Here is a 23,473-nt window from a genome sequence, read left to right on the forward strand (position 1 = left end):
AAATTTCCACTATGACTTGGAATGAGTCTTCTAATGGGGTTCTCTTCAGATTCTAGTGGTTTCCATTCCGTGAAGGTAGCTGCTGTGTGTAGTGCACACAGGCTTCTGACCATTATCCTCATCAGATCCTCAGAAGACGAGGCTGACTCCTGGTACCTTTTACCCAGAACAGTATAGTCAAGTATTATATCAATATGAACCAGTAAACGCTGGTGGTGTTTTCCTCAACAGCATTAGTTCCCAGGCCTTCTCCCTTCACTCACAGTCTGGCGCTGTCTGCCTCTCCCTCTGAATCCCGGGATTTTCTCCTATTTGGGACTCTCCTACCTCTCCAACGAGGCCAGATTAGCTTTTCTAGCTCCTTCTCTATGGCTCTCTGAAGAATCTGGTTCAATGCCTTTGACTTCCTGACCCCTCAAGAACACCCCCCCCCAGTTTTAACCATAAAATCCCAGACCCATGGCAGTCCAGGGTTGAGCATAAGTCACTTTAAATTCCTTCTCAGGATAATTTTGTGTCTGCAAAGTGGCAAACATTTTCTTTTTAAGAAAAAAAAATTCTTTCCATATTTACCCTTCAACAATACCCCTTAGGCGTGAAATGCACCTGGAAATATAAATTCTACTTTGTTCTCCTATTCAGGTACATATGTCTGAATAAGAACACCCGTTTTGGGAAATCAATGACCTCATACAGCAGAACTCAAGAGCCTTTCTTAGAGCAAACTCGTCTTGATGGTAATGTACACAACACTCAGACTAACGCACATCTATTGTTATTCACAAATTTGGGGCCTTGGTTTATTTATTTGTTTAACCTTTAAACCTTCATTTTACATCTCTCTTGGTCACTGTGGCAGCTGGTTGAGGTTCACCTCTAAGTAAGCAGGTAAGTCAACAGTTGGAAAGGGGCTGTCCCCACCAGGCCTCCCACCTGGGGGGAACAGGATTGCAGTGAATACCTCTGTCCACTGGAGGGAGCACTATAGGGGCAAATTGAATTGCAAGAGGCATCCTCAATTTTCATTTGGAGATTCCCATAAAATTCTTCCAAGACCCAGTTGCAAGCTCTTAGTCTGAAGCTTGTAAGTCTGCTCACTTCTCAGAAGATCCTCAAAAGCCCTGAGCAATGGTTCCCTTGGACATTGTGCTTCTTCTGAAGCCTAGTTAACCGGTGGCCAAGTTTGGCCCCACTTGTCCCTGTGACTTCCAATCTAAGAAAAGCCACCTTGGCTGCTGGCTCTCTCAGCTCAGAGCCTAACTTCCCACGGCCTTTGATGGGCTACTGTGAGCACCCCACTGAGGAACTAGGAACAAGGAAAAGGAAGTGGGCTTTGAGGGCTGGGGGGGTGGTGGCTCAAGTGGTAGTGCGCCTGCGCAGGGCACTGGGTTCGACTCTCAGCACCATATAAACATAAAATAAAGATATTAAAACATTCTCCCTCTTTCTCTCTCTTAAAAAAAAAGTGAGCTTTGAAACCCCACATTATGGGATTTGAGGGGACAATGACAAACCACCTGGGAGGGAGGAACAGGCTGACTCCTGGAGCCAGGCGCCTGGGGCACTCCCCTAGCTGGTGTTCACCAGGACTCACAGGAATGTGGGGCCGGGAGACCAGAGACAGGCCCTACGCCCCACAGGTCACAGGATGGGGTGTGCTTGTTTTTAGAGGATCAAGGAAATCCCTACCTCTTTAAGAACAGCTCCTCCCTTTTCCAATAACCCCTCCAGAATCCGAGTCCAGTGGAGCATTTGCTCTTAAAAATCGCCCAGGACAGACAGGACTTGGACCTACAAGTCAAACAGAGAAAAGGTGAGAGGAGGAAAGGGCTGGTGCTGTGAAGGGCTGAACGGGAGCTTGGTACGTGAAGGGGCACAGCTGGGGGTTTAGCCGATGTGTGGCTGGGAGGAGAACGACATCCGGTCCAGGCAGATGCTGGGTTTTGTTTTTATACACTTTGGTGGCTCTATCTAGAAACTAAGTAAGAAATAGAGAGAAAAGTAGTAGTGGAGTCTAACGATAGTCTCAGGAACAGGGAAGGCTGGGAAGTGTAAGTTTTTAGAAGGAAGGGGCTGGCTCCATGGCATGTGGAGATGTAAACCCCCCAGTCTACGTCAAGGAGAATGAGAAGGCAGGTGTGAGTGTGAGTGTGTGTGTGCGTGTGTGTGTGTGTGGAGCTGGCCCCTGCGTCTGCAGGTTCCACACCTGAGGATTCATCCAACCATGGATGGGTGGTCCTCTGATGGCTAGATCTGGTCCCAACACACACAAGGCTTTTTTCTTGTCTTTATTCCTTAAACAATACGGGGCACAGTGATACACATAGCACTTGTGTAATGTCAGATATTAATAGTAACATCAATGATTTAAAGTATCCAGGAGGATGTGCATGGATTAGATACAAATACTAGGCCATTTCACATAAGGGACTTGAGAATCTGCAGATTGGGGTGTCCAGGGTGGGGTGGAGGCCTGGAAACCACTCTCCACGGTACTGAGGGTGGCCGCACGCGCACACACATAAATACTGGTTTCTTCACTCAGGCCTTCATGCACAGGAGGTGGCTGGGTGCTGGGTGTGTGGCTTAATTGTGACTCTCCTTTCCTTTCTTCTGCTCATTCTCTTTGGTAAGAGTGAATGACAAAAGGCCAAACACAAAAAAAGATAAATTATCTGTATATAAATTATATATATATGATGGATCATCAGTCTCTCAGTTTTGGAGATTAGACTAAAAAAGTGTTTCATGTCTTGGAAGAGAACATTTTCTCTGGAAATTAGAGACATACAGAATATAGTTTGATTACTAACCAGAGTTCTGAAGTCTTTTTTTTTTTCATACTGTTTTCTTGGGTGCAAAAGGAAAGATTTTTATTATGCCAAAAAGCAACACAAAAAAATACGTTTTCGGGAATACTGATGCAATCAATGTCCTTTGCCCAGGCAGCCATGGGGCGGAGAGTGGCCATCGTTGGAGCCGGTGTCAGTGGCTTGGCTGCCATCAGGAGCTGTCTGGAGGAGGGGCTGGAGCCCATCTGCTTCGAGAGGAGCGATGACGTGGGCGGCCTGTGGAAGTTCTCGGTGAGTGGGCAGGGTGCAGGAGGCCGGCGCGCAGAGGGGAGGTGAGCAGCACACTGTCCAACACGGCTTCCGAACTGGCCACCTGGTAGTTAAAACCCCTACTGGAATCCCCAAACTAGGTCAGGCTGGGAAGCAAACTCCTGGCAAGTTAGAGGTCACCTAGGCAACAGGCTACCTTTGGAAGTTGGCCTTGTGAGCCAGAACTCACCTCTGGGTAAATCATTAATAACCGCCATTTGGATATGAAATCCAGGGTCAAATATTGGTTAGGTTTATATTATACACGCATATAAGTATTTCACTCATTTAGAAAACCCGAAGCTACCAAAGGTCCTCCTAGTGATTCTGTCCACAGACTTTAAAGTTTCGGGTGCCTTTGCTCTTGGCTGGTCACCTCTGCCGAGCATTGTTTGGCTGTGGGGCTGGGGTCATTTCCGGGCGCTCTGTCCTGTTCCCTTGGTTGAGTCTGTAGTCATGCCAATGCCATGGTCTCGGTGACGCTGCAGCTTTGTAGTGTACTTTGAAGTTGGTGACGGGACCCTTCCAGCTTTGTTCTTTTTGCTCAAGATTGGGGCGGGGCCACTCAAGGTCTCCTGCACTTCCCTGTGGATTTTAGATTATTGTCTCTGGTTCTGTGAGGGATGACATTGGTATGTTGATGTGGATTTCACTGAATTTGTAAATTGCTTTGGGTAGTATGGACATTTTAACATTTAATTCTTTCCATCCATGAACATGGGAGGTCTTCCTATTTTTGAGAAGTCCTGTTTAATTTCTTTCATGAGACTGTGCCATTTTGATTGAAGAGGTCTTGGGGTTGTAGCTCAGTGGTTGAGCACTTGCCTGGCATGTGTGAGGCACTGGGTTTGATCCTCAGCACCACATTAAAAAAATAAATAAATAAAACAAAGATATTGTGTCCATCTACAACTAAAAAAAAATGTTTTAAAAAAATTATACATAGGTTGTTGTTGTTGTAAATGAGACTCCTCTCATGATTTCTTTCTCAGCAACCTCGTTATTGGTTGGAAAAGGGACAGCTTCTTTAGTAAAAGGTGTTTTGAAAACTGGTATTCACATGCAGAATGTTGAAACTTGACCCCTCTTGCCCTTTGAAAGTTAAACTCAAAGTGGATCAAAGACCTAACCTGTAAGACCTAGCACCATAAAAGTACGAGAAGAAAACACACAAAAACACTTCAAGACACTGGTATAGGGGAACCAGCCTAGGTGTCTGATAGCAGGTGAATGGGGAAAGAAAATGTGCTGTATATATACCTAGTGGAACATTATTCAGCCTTATAAAGAATGATAGCCTCTCATTTGCAGCAAAATGTATGGAACCAGAGGACATTATATTAAGTGAAGTCATCAGACACAGACAAATTCTGCTGTTCTTTCTCATTTGTGGATATTTAAAAAAAAAACCATAATGTATGTAGTGATTCCTGGAGGCTGGGAAGAGCGGGGAACAGGGAGGAGCATAGGAAGTTTGACAATAGGCACCCACACACAATTAGAAGTAATAAGTTCTAGTGTTCTACAGAACAGTGTGGGAGCTACAGCTCACGGTGCCCTATTCTAGATCTATGAGTTACTGGTGGAGAAGAGCTTGAAGGCTCTAAACACAAAGTAATGACAAGGAGACGGGAAGTTCATCACCCGGACTTGAACAGCATGTATAACACCTGCACACTGAAATATCACCCTGGATGTGCACCATTATTACACATCAGTCACAAGGTCATTTAAAATGTCAAGCCAGGCATTATGGTGCACGCCCATGATCCCGGCTACTCAGGTATTTGAGGTCAGTCTGGGAAACTTTGCAAGATCCTATTTAAAAAAAAAAAGTATAAAGAAATGGAAATTTTAACTGCTTTGATTTGTCATTACACAGTGTATCCATGTTTTGAATCATCATACTGCACCCTATCAATCTGTATAATTGAAATATTTTTTTGAATTTAAAAGTTAAGGAGTTTCAGGTGCTGACTTTGGCCTTGTAAAACCACATAATCAATGAGACAGCTGTGTGACAAAATAAGTGTGAATGCGCTGCCCGTCTCATCATCCATCATGGAAATCCACCAGCAGATAAGCACAAATGTACCCATCAAACGTCCTAATCCCTGGGGCCTGTGGAAGTTGCCTTATAAGAGAAAGGGATGTTTGTGCTGGGATTAAGTTTAAAATATCGAGATGCATCCGGGCACAGTGGAACACACCTCAATCCCAGCAGCTCGGGAGGTTTAGGCAGTAGGATTGTGAGCTTGAAGCCAGCCCCAGCAACTTAGTGAGGCCTTAAGCAACTTAGTGAGACCCTGTCTTTAAATAAAAAACAAAAAGGGCTGGGGTGTGGTTCAGTGGTAAAGCATCCCTGGGTTCAATCCTTGATAGATAGATAGATAGATAGATAGATAGATAGATAGATAGATAGATAGATAGATAGATAGATAGATAGATATTATATATATATTTGAAGATGCACAGAGGAAGCACAGGCCCGGGAACACAGTGGCATCTGGACACAAGGAACGCTGGTGTGCACAGAGCTCTGAGGGGCAAGGAGTGGCTCCTCTCCTGAGCTTCTGGAAACTAGCCTGGCCCTGCTGACTTTGGGGCCCAGAGATGCTGATTGCTGACCTCCAGAACTACAGGAAAACCAAACCTGTTCTTTAGGCCATCGCGCTGATGGTAATTTACTACAGTAGCCACAAGAAACAAATGGAGTGACTTACTCAGGGGTTCCTAACTCTTTCACCCCCACCAGGGGGTTACAGATCACAAATGCTGTGGGAACAGCAGTGCTTCTCAGCCACCCAGGACTCTGCAGCCACACCCCTGTACCCAGGTTGTATTTCCAAATTCCATCCATTTTATATTTTCATTACCTTTAATTTCTGAAGTCCGCATTTTACAATCTCTCAACAGTCTTTTCTTTCAGAAGGTGTCAGATGCCACTTAAGTGTGAGAAACTAAGGGTGCAGACAGTTGACATTTGCTGCTATTTCCTAGAGCACTTTCCTCTGCCCACCTAGTTCTTCTAAACCTGATTCAAACCCAAATAGCATAATTCCCTATCCTTTGAGCACAGAGAAAATAAGGTGCTTTACGACCAGGCCACAGGTCTCAGTGAAATGCCTTTCTTTCTCAGAGCTCTCCAAATAATGTATCGGTGAATTTCAAGGAAATAGGCAAGAAGTTTCATGGATGGGGCTCTTTTCTCTATATTCACCCTTTCTTAACTTCCTCTGTATCTTTTCTAGTTCACAAATAGGAGGAATGTCTATTGTTGGAAATGTTTGGGATCAGAAGGTTTTAGGGTGGATTTTTTTCAGAGTTTGGAATACTTGCATATATACAATGAGATGCCTTGGAGATGAGATCTGCCTCTAAACACAAAATTCATCTGTTCCTAATGTGCACCTTACACATGTAGTGAAAAGGCAATTCTGTGCAATATTTTACTGTTCCTGTATTTCATCTGCAACCCGTCATGTAAGCACAAATGTGGAATTTCCCACCTGCAATGTCTATGTTGGCATTTGAAGAGTTTCAGATTTGAAAGCTTCTCAGATTTTGCATTTCCAGGTTGAGATGCTCAAGTTGTATCAACTTATTCCTTGATGTGTATTCTCTAATTTATTGATATAGCTTCGGTCGAACTTCCTGAATTCACTGAATTACTTACCAGGCTGCAGACATGCTGGCTTTGGGCATGCGTGCAACATTCTAATTTGTACTAAACATTCATATTCTGGGGGTCCTAACAGCTGTGAGTTGCATGAACCCTAATTAGAGATTCCCAGTGCTCGGTACTTGTCACTACGAACCAGCAACAGGAAGATCTGCAGTTGATCTTTCATCAAAATTCAGTTTGCTGATTTATTGTTGGGGGAGCTGCTGAGATAGAAAGGCACTGCGGCTGTGCCGTGGTCACAGAGTGCCTTGGTGGCTCCACAGAGCCGTATTAAGGTTCGTCTCTTCTTAACCTAAGATGGATTTTCCGTTTGATGCCTTTCACTCGTGTCACTGTCTTGCATGTGGAGCTCCCAGCTCTATCAGGTGTGTCGCAGGAGTCTCGCACAGTGCCCTTTGACTTCTGTTTGTCTCACTCTGTACTGGGACTGCCAGCCTTCGCTGAACAGCTCCTTGGGTGCTTTTAAAGCTCCTGGCCAATGCTCTCAGAGTGGGGCAGACTCTGGTAAAGTGCTCCAGTTGATTCCAGCATGTGGCCAAGACGAGAACCGCAACGCGGGGTCCCAATCTTCTCGTCACTGACATTCCTTACTGTTCTTCTTCTTTCTTCATCATCACTTCATGTCCTCTCTAAGGTTTTAGAAGGGTGGTTCTTTCTGTAGCTTCTCAGAATTAGTAGAACCAATTCTGATACTTTTTCATTTCCGAAAGTTAAAACTTGGTTGCCTACGTAAGTACCATAAATGCAATGTGTTTGGTTCAAAATAGATACTTTATATATGGTGGAAAGCTCAGTTTTTAAAAGATTAGATTTTAAAGTGTTAACCTTTACATGTCTTATAAATAGTTGGCCACCACCTGTCACTGTTTGCTGTTATACATTGAACACTCATTTATAAACTGACCACTCATGCTCACGAGGTGACACATTGAAATCATTCAAGATTGAAATTTGGAAAACATCCATCACCATGTTTAATGCCTTGAAGAGATAAAACAATTCTAGTTATACATTTCCTAAAGGACATAATGAAACTAGTTCCCTTAGCAAAGAAAATGTGAAGAGAAGCACGTCCTTCCACATTCTGTGGAAGATTTGCTCGAGTGAAGTGGACTTATGTGTGGTCTTACGGAGTCTCCCTGTGGGTGATGGTGTAGAACTGCTGTGAATACCATCAGAACACTCAGGTACCAATTCCTTCACTCACAGGAACGTGTGGAGGAGGGCAGGGCGAGCATCTACCCGTCCGTCTTTGCCAACTCTTCCAAGGAGATGATGTGCTTTCCAGACTTCCCCTATCCTGAGGACTTCCCCGTCTTCATGCACAACCGCAAGCTCCAGGAATACATCACCTCATTTGCCAGAGAAAAGGGCCTTCTAAAACACATACAATTTGAGGTAAGAAATAGCTGACCTTAGGGGGCCTGATGAAGAAGTTCCATTTTTCTTTTAAGTACTCTTTTCCTATTTGACAACATTTTAAATTGGGTGGCTTCTCCAATCCCAGATTCAGAGAACATAACTTATTGTCTATAACACATGAGAAATTTACAAATATTTGACTACATAAAATTCTTGGACCAAAATGGCACTAACTCAGAAATTGATAACAAATAAATCAATGCAAAATATCCAGAAATTTAAAATTTAAAGACTTAGTCAGGTGCACTGGTGCATGCCTGTAATCCCAGTGATTCAGGAGGCTGTGGTGGGAGGATTGTAAGCTTGAGGCCAGCTTTACACAACTTAGTGAGACCCTGTCTCAAATAAAAAATAAAAAGGGTTGGGGATGTGGCTGAGTGGTTATCCATCCCTGTGTTCAATTGCTGTCACACACACACACAAAAAAAACCCTATTTTTCTAAATACCATATGGGTCAAAGAAGAAATTTAATGAAAATTTTAAAATATCTAGAACTGAACATTTAGACTGTATGCCTTAGTACTTGAGCTATCCTTTCATGAAGTTATAAACTTAAATGTTTGCAATAGAAAGTGAGAAAGGTTTAAAAGTCATAAGTTAAGGAATTTTAAGAAATTTATAGAAGAAAAACATAATGAACCCAAAGAACATAGAATGAAAGTGATAATAAAGTATTAATTAAATAGAAAGCAAAATTGAAAGTACATCCTTTGAAAAGTCTAATAAAATAAGCAACAGACAAATAGCTGGAAAAAAAATGAGCCAAGACAAACAAATAACATTGAGAAAGAAAAAGAAGACAGAATAGATATAGGTAAAATTTAAAAATATAACCAGAAACTGTAAAAGTGTTTGCTAAATAATATTTTAATTTGTTTAAATCTTTAAAATCTTTTTTAAAAATGTTTTTTAGTTGTAGGTGGACACAATACCTTTATTTTATTTATTTATATGTGGTGCTAAGGATAGAACCCAGTGCCTCACATGTGCTAGGTGAGTGCTCTACTATTGAGCCACAACCCCAACCCCTTAAAATCTTTTTTAACATACCAAAATTCACTCAAGAAGAAGTAGAAAGCCTGATAAGTCTTTGGTGATTTATAATTTTTGACTCAGAAACTAGAAATCTTCCATAAAGAAAGTAAGAAGACAGTTCCATAAATGAGTACTTTCAGAACAAATTATTTCAGTATTTTAGAAATTCCTTCAGAAGTTAAAAATATGTGTTTTCCAAACTTACCTATAACATTATAACCTTAATATCAAATGCAGAAGACTGGGGTTGTGGCTCAGTGGTAGAGCGCTTGCGTAGCACGTGTGAAGCCCTGGGTTTGATTCTCAGCATCACATTTAAATAAATAAAATAAAGGTCCAAAAAAATTTTTAATTAAAAACAAATTTTAAAAATATATCAAATTGGGCTGGGGGTGTGGCTCAAGCGATAGGGCGCTCTCCTGGCATGTGTGGGGTGCTGGGTTCAATCCTCAGCACCACATAAAAATAAAATAAAGATGTTGTGTCCACCGAAAACTAAAAAATAAATATTTAAAAATCTCTTTCTCTCTCTCTCTCTCTCTCTCAAAAAAAAAAAAAAATTAAATGCAGAAAATGTAAATACGAAATAGGCCAGTCTCCCTCCAGAAAATCAATCCAAAAATCCTTCAAAAATGATAGCAACAGTCTTTATTGAATTGAGTTTGGTCTAAGGATGCAAGATTTTAATATTATAAAATATAAAGATGTAATCCACTATAAAAACCTATCATAGGAAAAAAATCATGTTTAAAAAATTCAAAAAAGGCATTAGCTTAAACTCAACACCTATTTGTGTTTGAAAGAAAGATATTTTTTTAAAAAAAAAAAAGGAGAAAATTCACACCAAACCAAGATTAGAAGGGACTTTTCTTGACCCCTGAAAATATCCATGATCATTGTCTTCAGTCTGCACTGTTCAATATGGCAGCCTCCAGTCACACTGGAAAAAGATGTGTTTGAAGTGTAAAACGCACACTGGATTCCAACACCTTGCTATGAAAAAATATGAACTACTTCACTCACAAATTTTATTTTGAATACATACTGAAACTCTACTGGAGTGGCTATTTCAGGTTAAATTATACATTTTTTCACTTTTAAATGAGACTGCTGGAAATTTCTTAAATTACATATGATGTGCATATGATATCACTAGTGGACAGTTCTGTGCTGAAGAGCAAACAGAAACATTTCCCTCAAAATCCAGAAGGTGAGGACTCCTAATTATTATTACTTCTCTTCAATAATCTGAAATTTAAGAAACAATGGAGTAAATAAAGAAAAATAAAAGGAATGACCCAACTTGGAAGAAAAGCATCGTTATTGTAGATGATATGATCGTCTGTGTACTAAATCCAAAGGAATCTACAAAAGTATTAGAATTCGTAGAAATACAAAAAAGTTAGGCAAGGAAGTAGCCCACAAACTCAACATACAGAAATCAATTACATTTCTGTAAGCCAACAGCAAACAGAAACGATGATCCCAAACAGGTATGATTTACAGTAGCCTAAATGAGTAGGTAGATAGATAAATAAATAATGTGGTTCTAAAGAATGATGTACAAGATCTGATGGGTTCATATGTGACCGTCTTATTATTTTACTTAAGTAGAGTGTCATACACATGTGTGTGTTCTCTCATAGGTATGAAATACTACATAATAAAATCTCTAAGAACAATTAATACCAAATAAAAAAAATTATCCTTTCAATATAACCAGAAGAATTGGAAGATTTTTTTAAAAAGAAGGAGCAGGCAGCCATTTAGCCATGACTAACGGCTCACTGATGACGGGGACCGGAGCTGCTCGGCACGGTCCCAGCAGCCTCCCGTCCCCTGGGAGGCCCGGGGAGGTGTAGACCTTCTCGCTCGGCCCACGGAACCAGAGATGTGGACGTGTGCTTTTACAAGCTTCCTAGGCAACTCTGACACCTAAGAAAGCCTGGGAGAAACGTGTGTCCTGGATACAGACGATGTCTCTCGCTTTAATACAACACTAATATCAACAGTGAAATGTCTAGAGGTTAGGCTGCGGCTGCTGTTGCAAAGAGTACTCGCTACCAGGGTGCTGCTGTGTGGCCTGTGCCTCTTGTGAACTCTGACTGAACTCACTGTTATATCTCAAAGGGTGTCCTTCTTGCACTGCAGAAAGTACTGGTGGGACACTACAAACCGTGCCAGAATAAAAAGCACACACCCACGCCACATGTCATGTTTTGATTTCTTTGAAGAGAGTTTTGAATTTTGAATATGAATCTTACTAATGAATTTTTTTTCCTAAGCCACTATCTATTAAGAGTATTTTTCATACTATTTCTTCCAAATCTACCTGTGAGCATAGAAAAGAAGGCTTTCTTTTTGTATTTCTCTTAGACACTTGTATCCAGTATAAGTAAGCGTCCTGATTTCTCAACTACCGGCCAATGGGATGTTGAAACTGAAAAGAACGGTAAAAAAGAGTCGGCTGTCTTTGATGCTGTTATGATCTGTTCTGGACATCATGTATACCCCAATCTACCAAAAGACTCCTTTCCAGGTAAGTCTGAAACGTAGGCCACCATCTACAAATTTGACAAAAAGGATTAAACTAATGATGTCTGTATTACTGTGACTTCTGATGCTGTAATAGAATACTTGAGGCTTTGGACACATGAACAAATAAAGATGCATTTGGCTCATGATTCCGGCTAGAAGATCCAAGTGTCATGGTGCTAGCATTCTAGCAAGGGACCCTTGGCTGCACCATCACACAGCGCAGGAATGGTGCAGCCATTTGCCAAAAGAGTAGATTCCGTGGTGGGACAGAAGCAAGAGGGACTGGGGAGCCTGGCTTGCTCTCATGGAAGTAAACACTCCACCAGACCAGCACTACCCCCTTCCAAGGGCAGCGCCCCCAGGGTCACATTTCCTCCTTCATGGCCCCCCTCTTGAGGGTCCCACCTCCTCTCACCCCGCCACATTGGGGACCAGACTCCCAGCACAGAATCCTTTGGGGGACACGCTCTACCCATACCCAAGTGTCTTTTTTCTTCAAATAAAATGCCAAGGTCAAAGGACCTTCCTGCTCTATCTAATACATTTGGAGCATTAGAATTCCTCCTTTCTGTGGCTTTACCCACCTGGTTAAAGAAACGTCTCCCACTTGTCTTGCAGGTCTGGAGCTCTTCGGGGGCCAGTGCTTCCACAGCAGGGAGTACAAGGACCCGGGCCTGTGGAAGGGGAAGCGAGTGCTGGTGATTGGCCTGGGGAACTCAGGCTCTGACATTGCCATAGAGCTCAGTCGCGTGGCTGAAAAGGTACCGCCCCACACAACCAGGGCCAGCACAGAAGCACATGACGACATTGAGAGGTGGGGTCTGCAATGGGGAGGGGGCACCTGGTGAAAGCTAAGAGGTATTTCACAAGGCCCAGCTTCCTAGGGGACAGGCAGGAGCAAGGAGTGATGCTGGCATCCAACAATCTTTCTTTTTTGGGTGGTGGGGACAACCAGGGATCGAACATAGGGGCACCCAGCCACATCCCCAGCCCTATTTTGTATTTTATTTAGCTACACAGACTCTCACTGAGTTGCTTAGTGCCTTGCTTTTTGCTGAGGCTGACTTTGAATTTATGGTCCTCCTGCCTCAGCCTCCCGAGCTGCTGGGATTACAGGTGTGCACCACCACACCTGGCCCAGTGGTCTTTCTTCAACACATTGGTGCCTCACATCTGTCTGATTGACTCCTCTAAAACTGGAGTGGATTCAGGGTCAAGGTCATGACTCTGAGACTCGTGGGCAACTCGTTCACTGCCTCTGGGTCTCAGGTTCCTCATGCTGCATCCGAGGGTATCTGTTGGAAGCCCCCTGGGTGCCAGGCACTGGGGTGCGTGTTGGAGGGAGCGAGAAACAGCAGACATTGGCCTTACATGGAACTCCGTCTAGTGCAAAAAGACACGTGGAATGAGTAAATGCTCAAATGTGCAAGTTAAAGCTGTGAAAGGACTAGAAAATCAAGAGACAGCCTGTCACCAGGCCATCAGTCAAGGACAGGACGCCTACTTCCTGGGGCAACTGGAAGGACCTGATGACCTGAGAACTAGAAGCTGAGAGAGAGGCGGATGTCAGAAAGTCTGCAAGCCAGGGGCTCAGTGTCTCACCGTCCTGTGGCTGCAGCTCAGGGGTTTGGGAAGGACGAGCTGAGGAGAGGCGGGGGAAGATGGAGAAGATGGTGACCTGGGTCCTCAGGGAATGAGCTCATACAGATGTCACCTGCTAGCTTGGGCAGATTCTGTAAGGGTTGGCCCTCGGAATCCCAGAGATAGGAATCACATCTCCAGATGTCATAGGTCCCCAACATGGGTCATCCCAAGAGATGCCCTGACCATCCACTACATGTCCACCTTGACCTCAAGGTGCTGCGGTCACTGAAGTGGGGTGATGGTGACGGGACACAGGGAGTGAACACACGTCCTGTGTGCCTGTTTACCACACTATGTGGCACAGGGAGGAACACAGGAACTCGGCCCCCCGGCCTCTCTTCCAAGGAATCTAAGATCTAGCTCACCCACGCTTGCGGATCCAACAGGACGGCAAGAGCTCAGCAGAGCGGGTGACCGCAGTGTAGGGGCTGCCACTGGAGGAAAGGGCAGATGCCAGGACCCAGTGCCTAAGTGACTGCAGAGCTGGAGGCCTTACAGCAGGCGGACCAGAGCCCGTGTCCTGGACAGATCATGGGCTCACGGGGGAGGAGGCAGACGCTGTGCTTGGTGCGCTCATGGCAGGAGCAGAGGCGTGAAGACGGGAGGAGCCACGCGCTCGGCTGCTGAGACTCCTCCAGCTGGATGGAGGCTCTCACCCTGGCGACCTGCGTCCTGCACACGGTGCTCAACACCTGCGTGGAGAGGAGTCCTGGGAGGGTGGGACGACGGGAGCTCGCTTCACCCTGCCATTTACAGAAAGGGACTGAGGACCAGAACTGCCCTCGTCCTCGTGGAGGCCCGACAGGACTGGAGCTGAAATTCTGGTCTTCCGATGCCAAGAACCGAGGAGCTGCAGGAACTGAGTCAGGAAAGAAAGGGTGGGGTCGGGTGACGATGTCTTTTCAAGGACTTCAACAGCAGGCTACATAATCAGAAATCATCCACAAGGGAAGGTAAATATTGAAGCCTCCTGAGCTAAGGAAAGGTATGATGAAACCACCACGGTGCCGTGGAATTTGTGTTTGTCCCCATGATGGATGACCGGGAATAAAGACCATTTCCAAGGCTCTCAATTTATTGATCTTCAGTCTTTTGCTATTTGTCTAGCTTCCCTTAGAAGAAATGCCTTTAAATGACACTATATATAAAAATGTTTTTTGGTTTTTTTTTTTAAAGAAAAGAAAAGAAAAAAAAAACGACACTGTTTGGGATGAACAAAACCTGAGCAGGTGCCGCATGCTCAGTGCTATTAGCCACGTTGTGAAGGCGGTAGCATTAAATCAGCCCTCGCACACATGCCGTGTGGAGGCACTGCTCCTCCCCATGCTGACACCGGGAAGCCAGGATTTGAGCCTATGGCTTTCCAGTTCCAAATTCCCTCCTTCTTTTAGGACGGAGGCAGGCATTTTCGTTCAAAACACCCGCTGTTAGATCATGGTTCGCTTGTCTGAGGATGGCAGTGGTCAGGGAAGCACGACTGGAATTCCGTTATCCGGGACCTAAGCCAGGGAAGACTGGGTTAAAACGTGAGCACTTGCCGGCACCCACCCGCAGGGCAGCTGACCTCAGGTGGAATTAGCTCCAGTGAATGCCCAGGGAGTGCTCTCGGGATCCCTTTGAGATTTTCCCAAGTCGAGGTGACTGATGGTCTGAGCCTTTTACACCTGCATGGGCCAGTCACTGCCTGCAGGGGACTCAGGAAGGGCACAAGACCTCGAGGGAGACCCATCACTTCAGCCAAAGCAGCTCCCAAAGAGAGCTGGGCGCTGAGGGATTCCTGCAGCAGCACCCGGGGAGCCGGGTGATGATCCCGTTCCGACAGGGGACACGGGGAAGCGCATCGCATCGTCCACTGTGAATGTGCAGCTTTCATGGTTGACTTGGTGTTTGCAGGTCGTCGTCAGCTCCAGAAGTGGCTCCTGGGTGCTGAGCCGGGTCTGGGACGATGGCTACCCCTGGGACATGGTGTTCATCACGCGCTTTCAGACGTTCCTCAAGAACAGCTTGCCCACAGCCATCTCCGACTGGTGGTACATGAAGCAGATGAACTCAAAGTTCAAGCACGAGAACTACGGCTTGATGCCTCTAAACGGGTAACGTAGCGGGACATGGTGTTTCTGCTGAGTTGTTTCAGTGTCAACCACCCTGAAAGTGTGTTGTAACCACAAAGCAAATCAAAATATTGGTGTGGTGATCACATTTCATACATCAGAGGATCAAGAGCTGCCAGTCTTAGGAGTGATTTCCACCCACCCTCCGTAGCAGATTTACTCGACTGCACAGTCCCACAAGGCTTAAGCAATCGGTTCCTACGATAATGATAATAGCACTTAATGTTTTAAGTACTTAATTCATGTCAGAGTCTTCTGAAGCCTCTGCTAGGCTCCAACGTGTATTATCCCATTTTATCCACACAACTCTGAAGAGAGCTCCATTAGCATCCCCATTTTAGAGACAAGGAAACTGAGGTTCAATGCAGTTTGTAACTTTACCGAAGTCCCTCAGCCAGCAAGTAGAAGTAGCATTCAAAACAGCCAGACCTGCTGGCTCCAGAGCCCCTTGGCCACGTGCTGGCTGCCTCACACTGAGTGGCAAAGTCAAACAAGGCAAGAGAGCTTTCCTGGGGGACACTCTCATTGCACACCCTCACTGAACTATGGCCACATCTGGAGCTTCCTCCTCAGTGGCTCCTCTAACTCCTCCAAGCCCATCTGACGGTAAGAAATGACTCTGATGTGGAGTGAAAACCAAACCTCAGAGTGAATTCATTAATCAGTAAGTATCAGTTGGGCATTTGTTACCTGCCAGTCCCCGGTTAGGTCCTGTGGATACAGCAACAAGTAACAGGAACCCGACGAGCTAGAAAGAGCGGCCCTCGTGGGTGGGCTGCCATGAGAAGAAAGGGCCAGCAAGGCGGTGGCCCGCGCCCTCAGGACAGTTTCCATCAGGGTCCTCAGCGGGGGCCTCAGAAGAGGACTTTGAGGGAGACTTCGGAGGTGAGGGATGGACCTGGGGATGTGTAGGCGAGGGCATGGCCCGCTGCCTGGGGGCTTGGTGACAGGATCAACCTGACTCCTGGGAAGGGGAGAAAGGCTGCAGAGGAGCCAGCCGTGGGACCTAGTGGGCACTGTGGGGAGTGTGACAGGAAGCCACAGGCATCTGAGCATGTCAGGGACGAGATCTAAGTTGGCACTGGAGGTCACTCCACCGCTGTGGTCGCCACCCCATGCAGAGGGCAGAGCCGGCAGCAGTAAAGGACAAGTTCAGAACTACTGTCACACCCAGATGACAGGATGGCGGCTTGGACATGGCTTGCCAGCAGTGAGGGGTCAGAAGTGGCAGATTCCAAGGGAGCCCAAGGCAGACCCAGACAGGATCTTCTGTTGGGCTGGATCAAGGGTGTGAGAGCAAGGAGGCGCTGATTCCTAGGTGCCCTGTCCCTCACCTGGGGGAGCTCAGGCCTTGTCCCTCTGTGACAGCCCAGCTGCACTAACCCACCTTCTACCTTCTTGCTCCTGTCGGACTTTCTTTGTATTACAACGGCCAGGCTGGAGTTCACTAGGAGCAGCAGCTGACGTTTTTCAGCACTGGAGCCCATGCTAGAGACCGCAAAATTCTTCATGTTATTCAGGTCTCCCAGCCACCTGAGGCAGGTATGAGTGTTAGTGCCAGACAAGAAAAATGAGGCACAGAGAATCTAAGAACCCTTGATTTTATCCAGGTTCACAGGTAATAAATAGGTAGCAAAGAAAAAGTACAAGCAGCAGGCACTCTCACATTAGGACTCTTCCCTAGAGGGAAAAGGAGTATTCACCGGGTTTCACTCGGGTCTCGGGCCAGAGAGGCTGGAATTAGGGAGGGGAGGGACGCTCACTCCTCTTGAGCATAGGATTGTAACTTGGGCTCTGAAAGAAGGAGAAAAGGCAAATGATGGGAAATTGTTGTAAAGGCAAAGCTCGATTTAGGGGGAAGGGGCTACAAAGCACACCGCCTCGTTCTGGTTGGGTGTGGGGTTCATGCTTGGATTGGGAACGAGCGAGGGATGGGCGAGAAGGGGAGCCGCAGAGAAAACAGATCCGGGGTCAGCCAAGATGCCTCCCTGCGGTTTTGTTTTTTTAACTGTTGGTGACTCCACAGCTCAGAAAAAATATCCTGGGTGGTGTTCTCCTTCCCTGTCAACCTGTGTATGACGCAGGGGGAATGTTGCAGTTCTGATGCTTATCTCCGTGTCCTACAGAGCCCTGAGGAAGGAGCCCGTGTTCAATGATGACCTCCCCGCCCACATCCTCTGCGGCAGGGTCTCCATCAAGCCTAATGTGAAGAAGTTCACAGAGACCTCGGCCATTTTTGAGGACGGGACGGTGTTTGAGGCCATCGACTGCGTCATCTTCGCCACAGGCTACAGTAATGCCTACCCCTTCCTTGACGACTCCATCATCAAAAGCAGGAACAACGAGGTCACCTTGTACAAAGGCATCTTCCCCCCTCAGCTGGAGAAGTCCACCTTGGCTGTGATTGGCCTGGTCCAGTCCCTGGGGGCTGCCATCCCCACTACGGACCTGCAGGCCCGCTGGGCAACCCGAGTCATAAAGGGTAAGCAGCCAGAGTCCAGGGACGGGTGCCCATGACAAGGTCATGGAGTCCTTGAGAAAACCCTGGTCCTCATCACAAGGATCCCATCTGGTTTGGGGCATCTGTGACTCCATGTTCTTCGGTGCTCTGTTTTATAAGCCAATGAACTCTATCATGTGGGACTACGCTGTGCAGTAGTAAGAGATGGTTAGGGAAGCTTTGTGTCACTTATGATTCCTTCCAGCTGATAGTCACCCGCGGTCATTCAGGACACCCGAGTTCTTAATCTGAAGTGCATGACAGCTTCATAAAGTAGTGATTTCAAAATTCAGTGGGATGACATCACTTGGAATGTTAATGGGAAAAGGTGCTTCAAGCCCATATCCAGCCCACTCAGGTGTCCACGGCCATGGTCAGCCTGGTGCTAGGTTTGCTACCATCATCTTCCCTCTGTGTGTCCATGAAGGAGAAGCAGTGCTTGATCAGAGGCAGAGAGTGCCAGGTGTGGCCCAGGGTCCGTTTCTAAGATAGAAGAGGACTGACTTTCTATGTTATTGAAAAAAGAAAAAGGACACAACCGACCTGGCTGGGGGCTAAGGCCATCAGTGTCCTCCGGTGGCGGGCCCTGGGGTCAGATGTGCGGAACTTCTGCAGTTGTGTGCAGAGGCACATCACAAGACGAAGTAGGCTCCCATGATTAGAGGGGAACAAAGGACGTCAAAGTTCATTGCATAAAGTTGAGTTGCACCTTGAGCCATAAAATTTCTGGATGAGGAAGGCTGGGTGGCCTGCTGCCTTTTACAGCCATATCTGAGGCTCCCGGTCCTACCACGGCTTATGGGGTTTAAAGATTCTTCCACTCACAGGAACTTGGAGGCTACCTCTCCCCATCCTGGCCCCCGCTCACCACCAGGCCTCCCACCCTCAGTGATCTCCCTGCAACTCCCTGACTCCCCCACCCCAGGCAGAGGGTGCTGCTGCCCAGAGGCTGATGTTGCTCGGGGAGGCAGCAGACAGGAAGACAATGGCTTGAGGTTGCCCTTGGTGCCACCCAGGGCTCAGGCCCAGAGAGACTGGAACCTAAGGAAGGGAGGACACTCACTCTCTGTGAGGACAGGAATTGTAACTTGGGCTCTACAGAAAGGGAACGCTCAGACTTAGGACAGATAGGAAATAAAGCCAGCAGCCTCTTTTGGGAGAACCAGAGGACCAGGACATCAGGGCCAATAAGAAGCAGCCCAATGGCAGCAGCTGGTGGACCACGAACACAGTAGGTTTCTTCCCAGATCTCTTCCTGCCCAAGGACAAGACGGGTTCCCAGGTGTGGAAGCAGCTGCTCAGTGACCCCACCTCTCAGGAGTGACGGAAGGGGTCACTGAGCAGCTGTGCCGGTGGGGCCTGAGCCACCGGACCTAAGCTTAATTCTTCCCAAAGTGATTCCAAGATCGCCAAAGAGGCCATCCTAAATTGGAAGGGTCTCTGGACAGAAACCATTCGGGCTTATTTCGGAGAACTCTGTCAACCTTTGTGAGCAGCTCCATGTCAGAACTTGTCTTCTGAGGCTCTTCTGTGTTCTTGATGACTTGGGGACAATACATGTCCTTTATTTTCAGAAAGACCTGTGGGTGGTCCATGGGAGCCTGGAGGCTTCCCTAAATTCTGTATCTTACTTGCTGGAAATTCCCTCTTCCAGCAAAGCAGAATTATTTCCTATGGAGTTTTGTTTGGTTGGTTTTTTAAAAAAAAATATTGAAAAAACATCCTGCCAGTTCACCTCTGTGTGGCTTTAAAATATGACTGAAAAATTAGAATATTATCCCTGATATAAAACATCTGGTAGTCAGTTTAAGAATAAAGATAAAGCTAATCAGACGGTGGTTTTGAATTATTGTGAGGTGTCTCAGTTCTGAGAAGACGAGGAGTGGAAGCGGATCGTTGTCTGTCTCAGAAATCACCTGTTCATGTCTTCAGCAATTTATTTTACTAAACTGGAAAAAAAAAATGGGAATAATTAATGTGTCTTTTAACTTGTTAACCAGGGAAAGTGGGAGGCTCTGGCTACACGAGAGTTGTTCACCTGTTGTCTTTTCTTTCCATCTCTCTCAGGAACTTGTAGTTTGCCTTCCAGGAATGACATGATGAGTGACATTGATGAGAAAATGGGGAAGAAGCTCAAATGGTAAGAGCGCCTGTTGTTGACGAGGTCCAGGGGTGTGGGAATCTGTGGGACTCCTTGTCTCAAAGGGTCCTAAATGAGGTCATCAGGTGACAGCTAGGAGCCACGTCCATCTCACGGGGAAGAGCTAGTGAAAATCTACTGTTAAACATAGACACAAGGTGACTAGCAGGTGGGGAATCTGCGTGTCAAGGTCAGTTGTGTCCCTCTGGGTCTCTGGTAATACCTCCCAGAAAAGAGACCCAGGGATGATCAGAAATCAAAGGCGCTGAGCTCCCAGCTGTGGAGTTCTGTCCTCTGGCCCGGGCACCCTTCAAGGCGGCGATGACCCTTCAGATGCCTGATAGAAACGACTCACCAACACGGGGATGGGACGGCAACGCCCCCCTCCCAGCTCTGTCCCTGATTAACTTGAGCAAAGAGCAATTTATCTGTTTGCTAATGGGGATAAAAAATGCCCTTCTCAGCTGCCCTGCAACATGGGGGAATTTCCAAATGAGGTCAGTATGCAGGTTCTATGAAAAAAGTCAATGTAGGCTGAACAAGCAATCAAAGATTGACGCTGGTGTACCCCGGGAAAAGGACGGGGACCCTCCCTGTTCCTGTTCTAAATAAGGCTTGGCTTTGGTCACCCACGGGGGCGTTTCCTCCCCTCCCTCTAGGTTCGGCAAGAGCGAGACCATACAGACGGACTACATCGTTTACATGGACGAACTCGCCTCCTTCATTGGGGTGAAGCCCAGCATCCCGTGGCTGTTCCTCACGGATCCCAGATTGGCCGTGGAAGTTTTCTTCGGCCCCTGCAGCCCCTACCAGTTCAGGCTGGTGGGCCCAGGGAAGTGGCCAGGAGCCAGGAACGCCATCCTGACCCAGTGGGACCGGACACTGAGGCCCACGAGGACGCGTGCAGTGGGGGAGATGCGGAAGCCTCGCCTGCCCACCCAGCTCTTCAAGTTCCTGGCTCTTCCCCTTCTGCTCCTTGCTGTTTTCCTTGCGTGGGTCTAACCACCATTCCTGCCACAGTCTCTGGGTTACTACTGGCAGGAACTTAGCTATTTAAAAATTGAGATTTCACACACCCTGCATTCCTGTTGGGGATCATCTGCAGCACCCTGCAGACACTGGGTGGTGAATCAGTTGCTTCCTAGGCTTTTAAGGACACCCTTTCAGATTCATGTCACGGTCTCAGCAGATCATTAGCTGTTTCTCCTTCCTTTCCAGTCTCACTTCATGATCAGAATGGGCTTCTTCAGGTCTAAATCATCTCCTGAAACATTTCCTTCTTTAAACGTTGTTTAAATATGCACTTCACGTGTAATCAAATACAAATCAAGCAGAATCTTAGTTATCATGGATATTCCTAGGCTGCCTCCACCATTTGCAGGATCTAGAGGATGGTCTGGCCTTATGTTCTATTTTGTTTCATGCAGCCTGCTCTGGGCAATACCTCCTGTTTCCTGGCCAAGAAACAGCAGAGACCTGGCCAATGTACTGAGTTAACACAAAGTAGCTCATTTTATTCATGTTCTCAATAAGGAAATCAACTCTGCAAAGTGTAGCAACAAAATAACAGCAACAATGAGCACAGTGCCACATGCACCTTTTAGTTGAACAGATAGGCTTTTCAAAAACATTAAAAGTTTTACCAAAACTGTAACCAAATCTAATTCAACTCTTATAAATTGAACTTCTGAGGTAACGTGATAAGACTAAGTTTTTATTTTAAAAAGTGAGAATTGATACATTTTATTTAAAAATGTGATACTTATCATCTCTAAAGTCTGATGTTATACTGGTTAAAGTGGTTTCAAAGGGCTCCTCCTCTTTCTCCTCTTCTTCCTGTTACTTCTGTCTTCTTTTTTCTTATCTTACTTTTGCCTTTTTCCTTTTCCCTTCTGCTTCATCAGAAATGATGGAAGAGGAGAGTGTCCAACTCCAGAGGACTCTTGGACCTTCTGAGATGTCCCAGAGGCTAACCCCAAACTGTCTCCCCACAAGTGAGCACTTCTTCCAGATGCAAATACGTGGCCAAACTCAATCTTACCTGTCATCACATCTCAGCGCCCACAAGTCTCTGCTCAAATGTCAGCTTCCTCATCCTGCTCTGCAGAAATGCAATCCCTGTAACTCTGTGCCTCCCGTCCTTTCACATTAAGGCATCTGACACAGCCGATGTTTATTTGGGAATCACCTCTGTACCCTCATTGGAATGTAAACGCTGTAAGAACTTGGATATTTTCTCTGTCTCTGTAACCCTGGTGCCTGGAATAGTACCTGGAAACTAGTCCCCAGCCAATAAATACCTGCTCGCTGTGTTGACACAAGGTCTGCTCTGCCGCCTTCAAGTGTCCCAGACACAAAGCCTTGGTTGGGAAGGAATGAGGAACCACTGTGCTAGTTTTATTTTTGCTGAAGTTTGAATACAGTTGGTCCCCAGGTGGCACTGTCGGGAGGCGGTAGAACTTTGAGGTGGGGCCTAGCAGAAGGGCTTTGGGTCACTGTGGCATGGGGCCATTCTCTCCTCCGCTCCAGTTGGGGATGTCATCACTGCCTGCTCCTTCCTGCCTTTCCACCCTTGCCATCCACCATGATGTGGTGCAGCCCAGACTGAGCCAAAGCCAGTTCTGTGTTCTTGAAGCCCCCACCTGCGAGGGGCCTCCGGGATACCTCAGGTATCCTGTTCAGGAACGGTGAGGTCCACAGATCAGAGACAACTGCCGCAGAAGAGTGTCACACTCACAGATTCCCAAGCAGAGGGGCATCCTAGGGCACCAGAGGCCACAGGGTCAGACAGTGGGGAGAGATACGGAGAAAAACAGGCAAAGCTTTCATTGTGGTTCTCAGGGAAGGAGTAGGCAAGGCAGGGTCAGGGGTGAGTTTTAATATGTGAGCAGTCTCTGGAGCTTGGGGGTTGTCCCCAGTTGCCCCATACTTGGCTCTGGAGTGACTGGGCAGAGGGACAGTTTCTGGGAGTTTGAGAACACAATAAAAGAAGTGGTTGGGGTAAGGGCTCTGGATCTTGGGTTTTTAGACAAGCAAACTCAGCAAGTGAGTCATTTGTTCTTTGGGAATTAGCTAGTCTTACAGGGACTATGATTTTAATTCATGTATGCATTAGGTATTTATGAAGCTGTTTCTGTGTGCTGGGTTTTATGCTAGGAGATGCACATTTTCTCTGTCTATGCAGTTTTTAGCCTGGGAGGATCAGCAAAGTCCCAACATGTTAGAGTATCAAAAACAAAGAATGGAAATGTGTCAGCAAGGTGGCAAAATAACCACTCTCCAGTTCCACTCCCTGC

General features: G+C 46.3%; 1 protein-coding gene across 4 annotated transcripts; it reads left to right on the forward strand.

The window, feature by feature from the left end:
- Positions 1-1,594: 1,594 nt before the first annotated feature.
- On the forward strand, positions 1,595-22,498 carry LOC101970518 (flavin-containing monooxygenase 3). Of its 4 annotated transcripts, none has more exons than XM_040277618.2 (9): positions 1,595-1,861; positions 2,946-3,083; positions 7,996-8,184; positions 11,621-11,783; positions 12,401-12,543; positions 15,320-15,519; positions 17,664-18,019; positions 20,105-20,177; positions 20,837-22,498. In XM_040277618.2, the coding sequence occupies exons 2-9, from the start codon at positions 2,952-2,954 to the stop codon at positions 21,177-21,179; spliced, it is 1,599 nt and encodes a 532-aa protein (XP_040133552.2). In that variant the 5' UTR covers positions 1,595-1,861; positions 2,946-2,951; the 3' UTR covers positions 21,180-22,498. The 4 variants fall into 4 exon arrangements, with proteins under 4 accessions (XP_040133552.2, XP_040133551.2, XP_040133550.2 ...); XM_040277617.2 differs by having other exon boundaries at positions 2,950-3,083; XM_040277616.2 differs by having other exon boundaries at positions 1,595-1,813.
- Positions 22,499-23,473: the final 975 nt, after the last annotated feature.

This window comes from Ictidomys tridecemlineatus, chromosome 10 (genome assembly GCF_052094955.1).
Source record: "Ictidomys tridecemlineatus isolate mIctTri1 chromosome 10, mIctTri1.hap1, whole genome shotgun sequence".
Lineage (NCBI taxonomy): Eukaryota > Metazoa > Chordata > Mammalia > Rodentia > Sciuridae > Ictidomys > Ictidomys tridecemlineatus.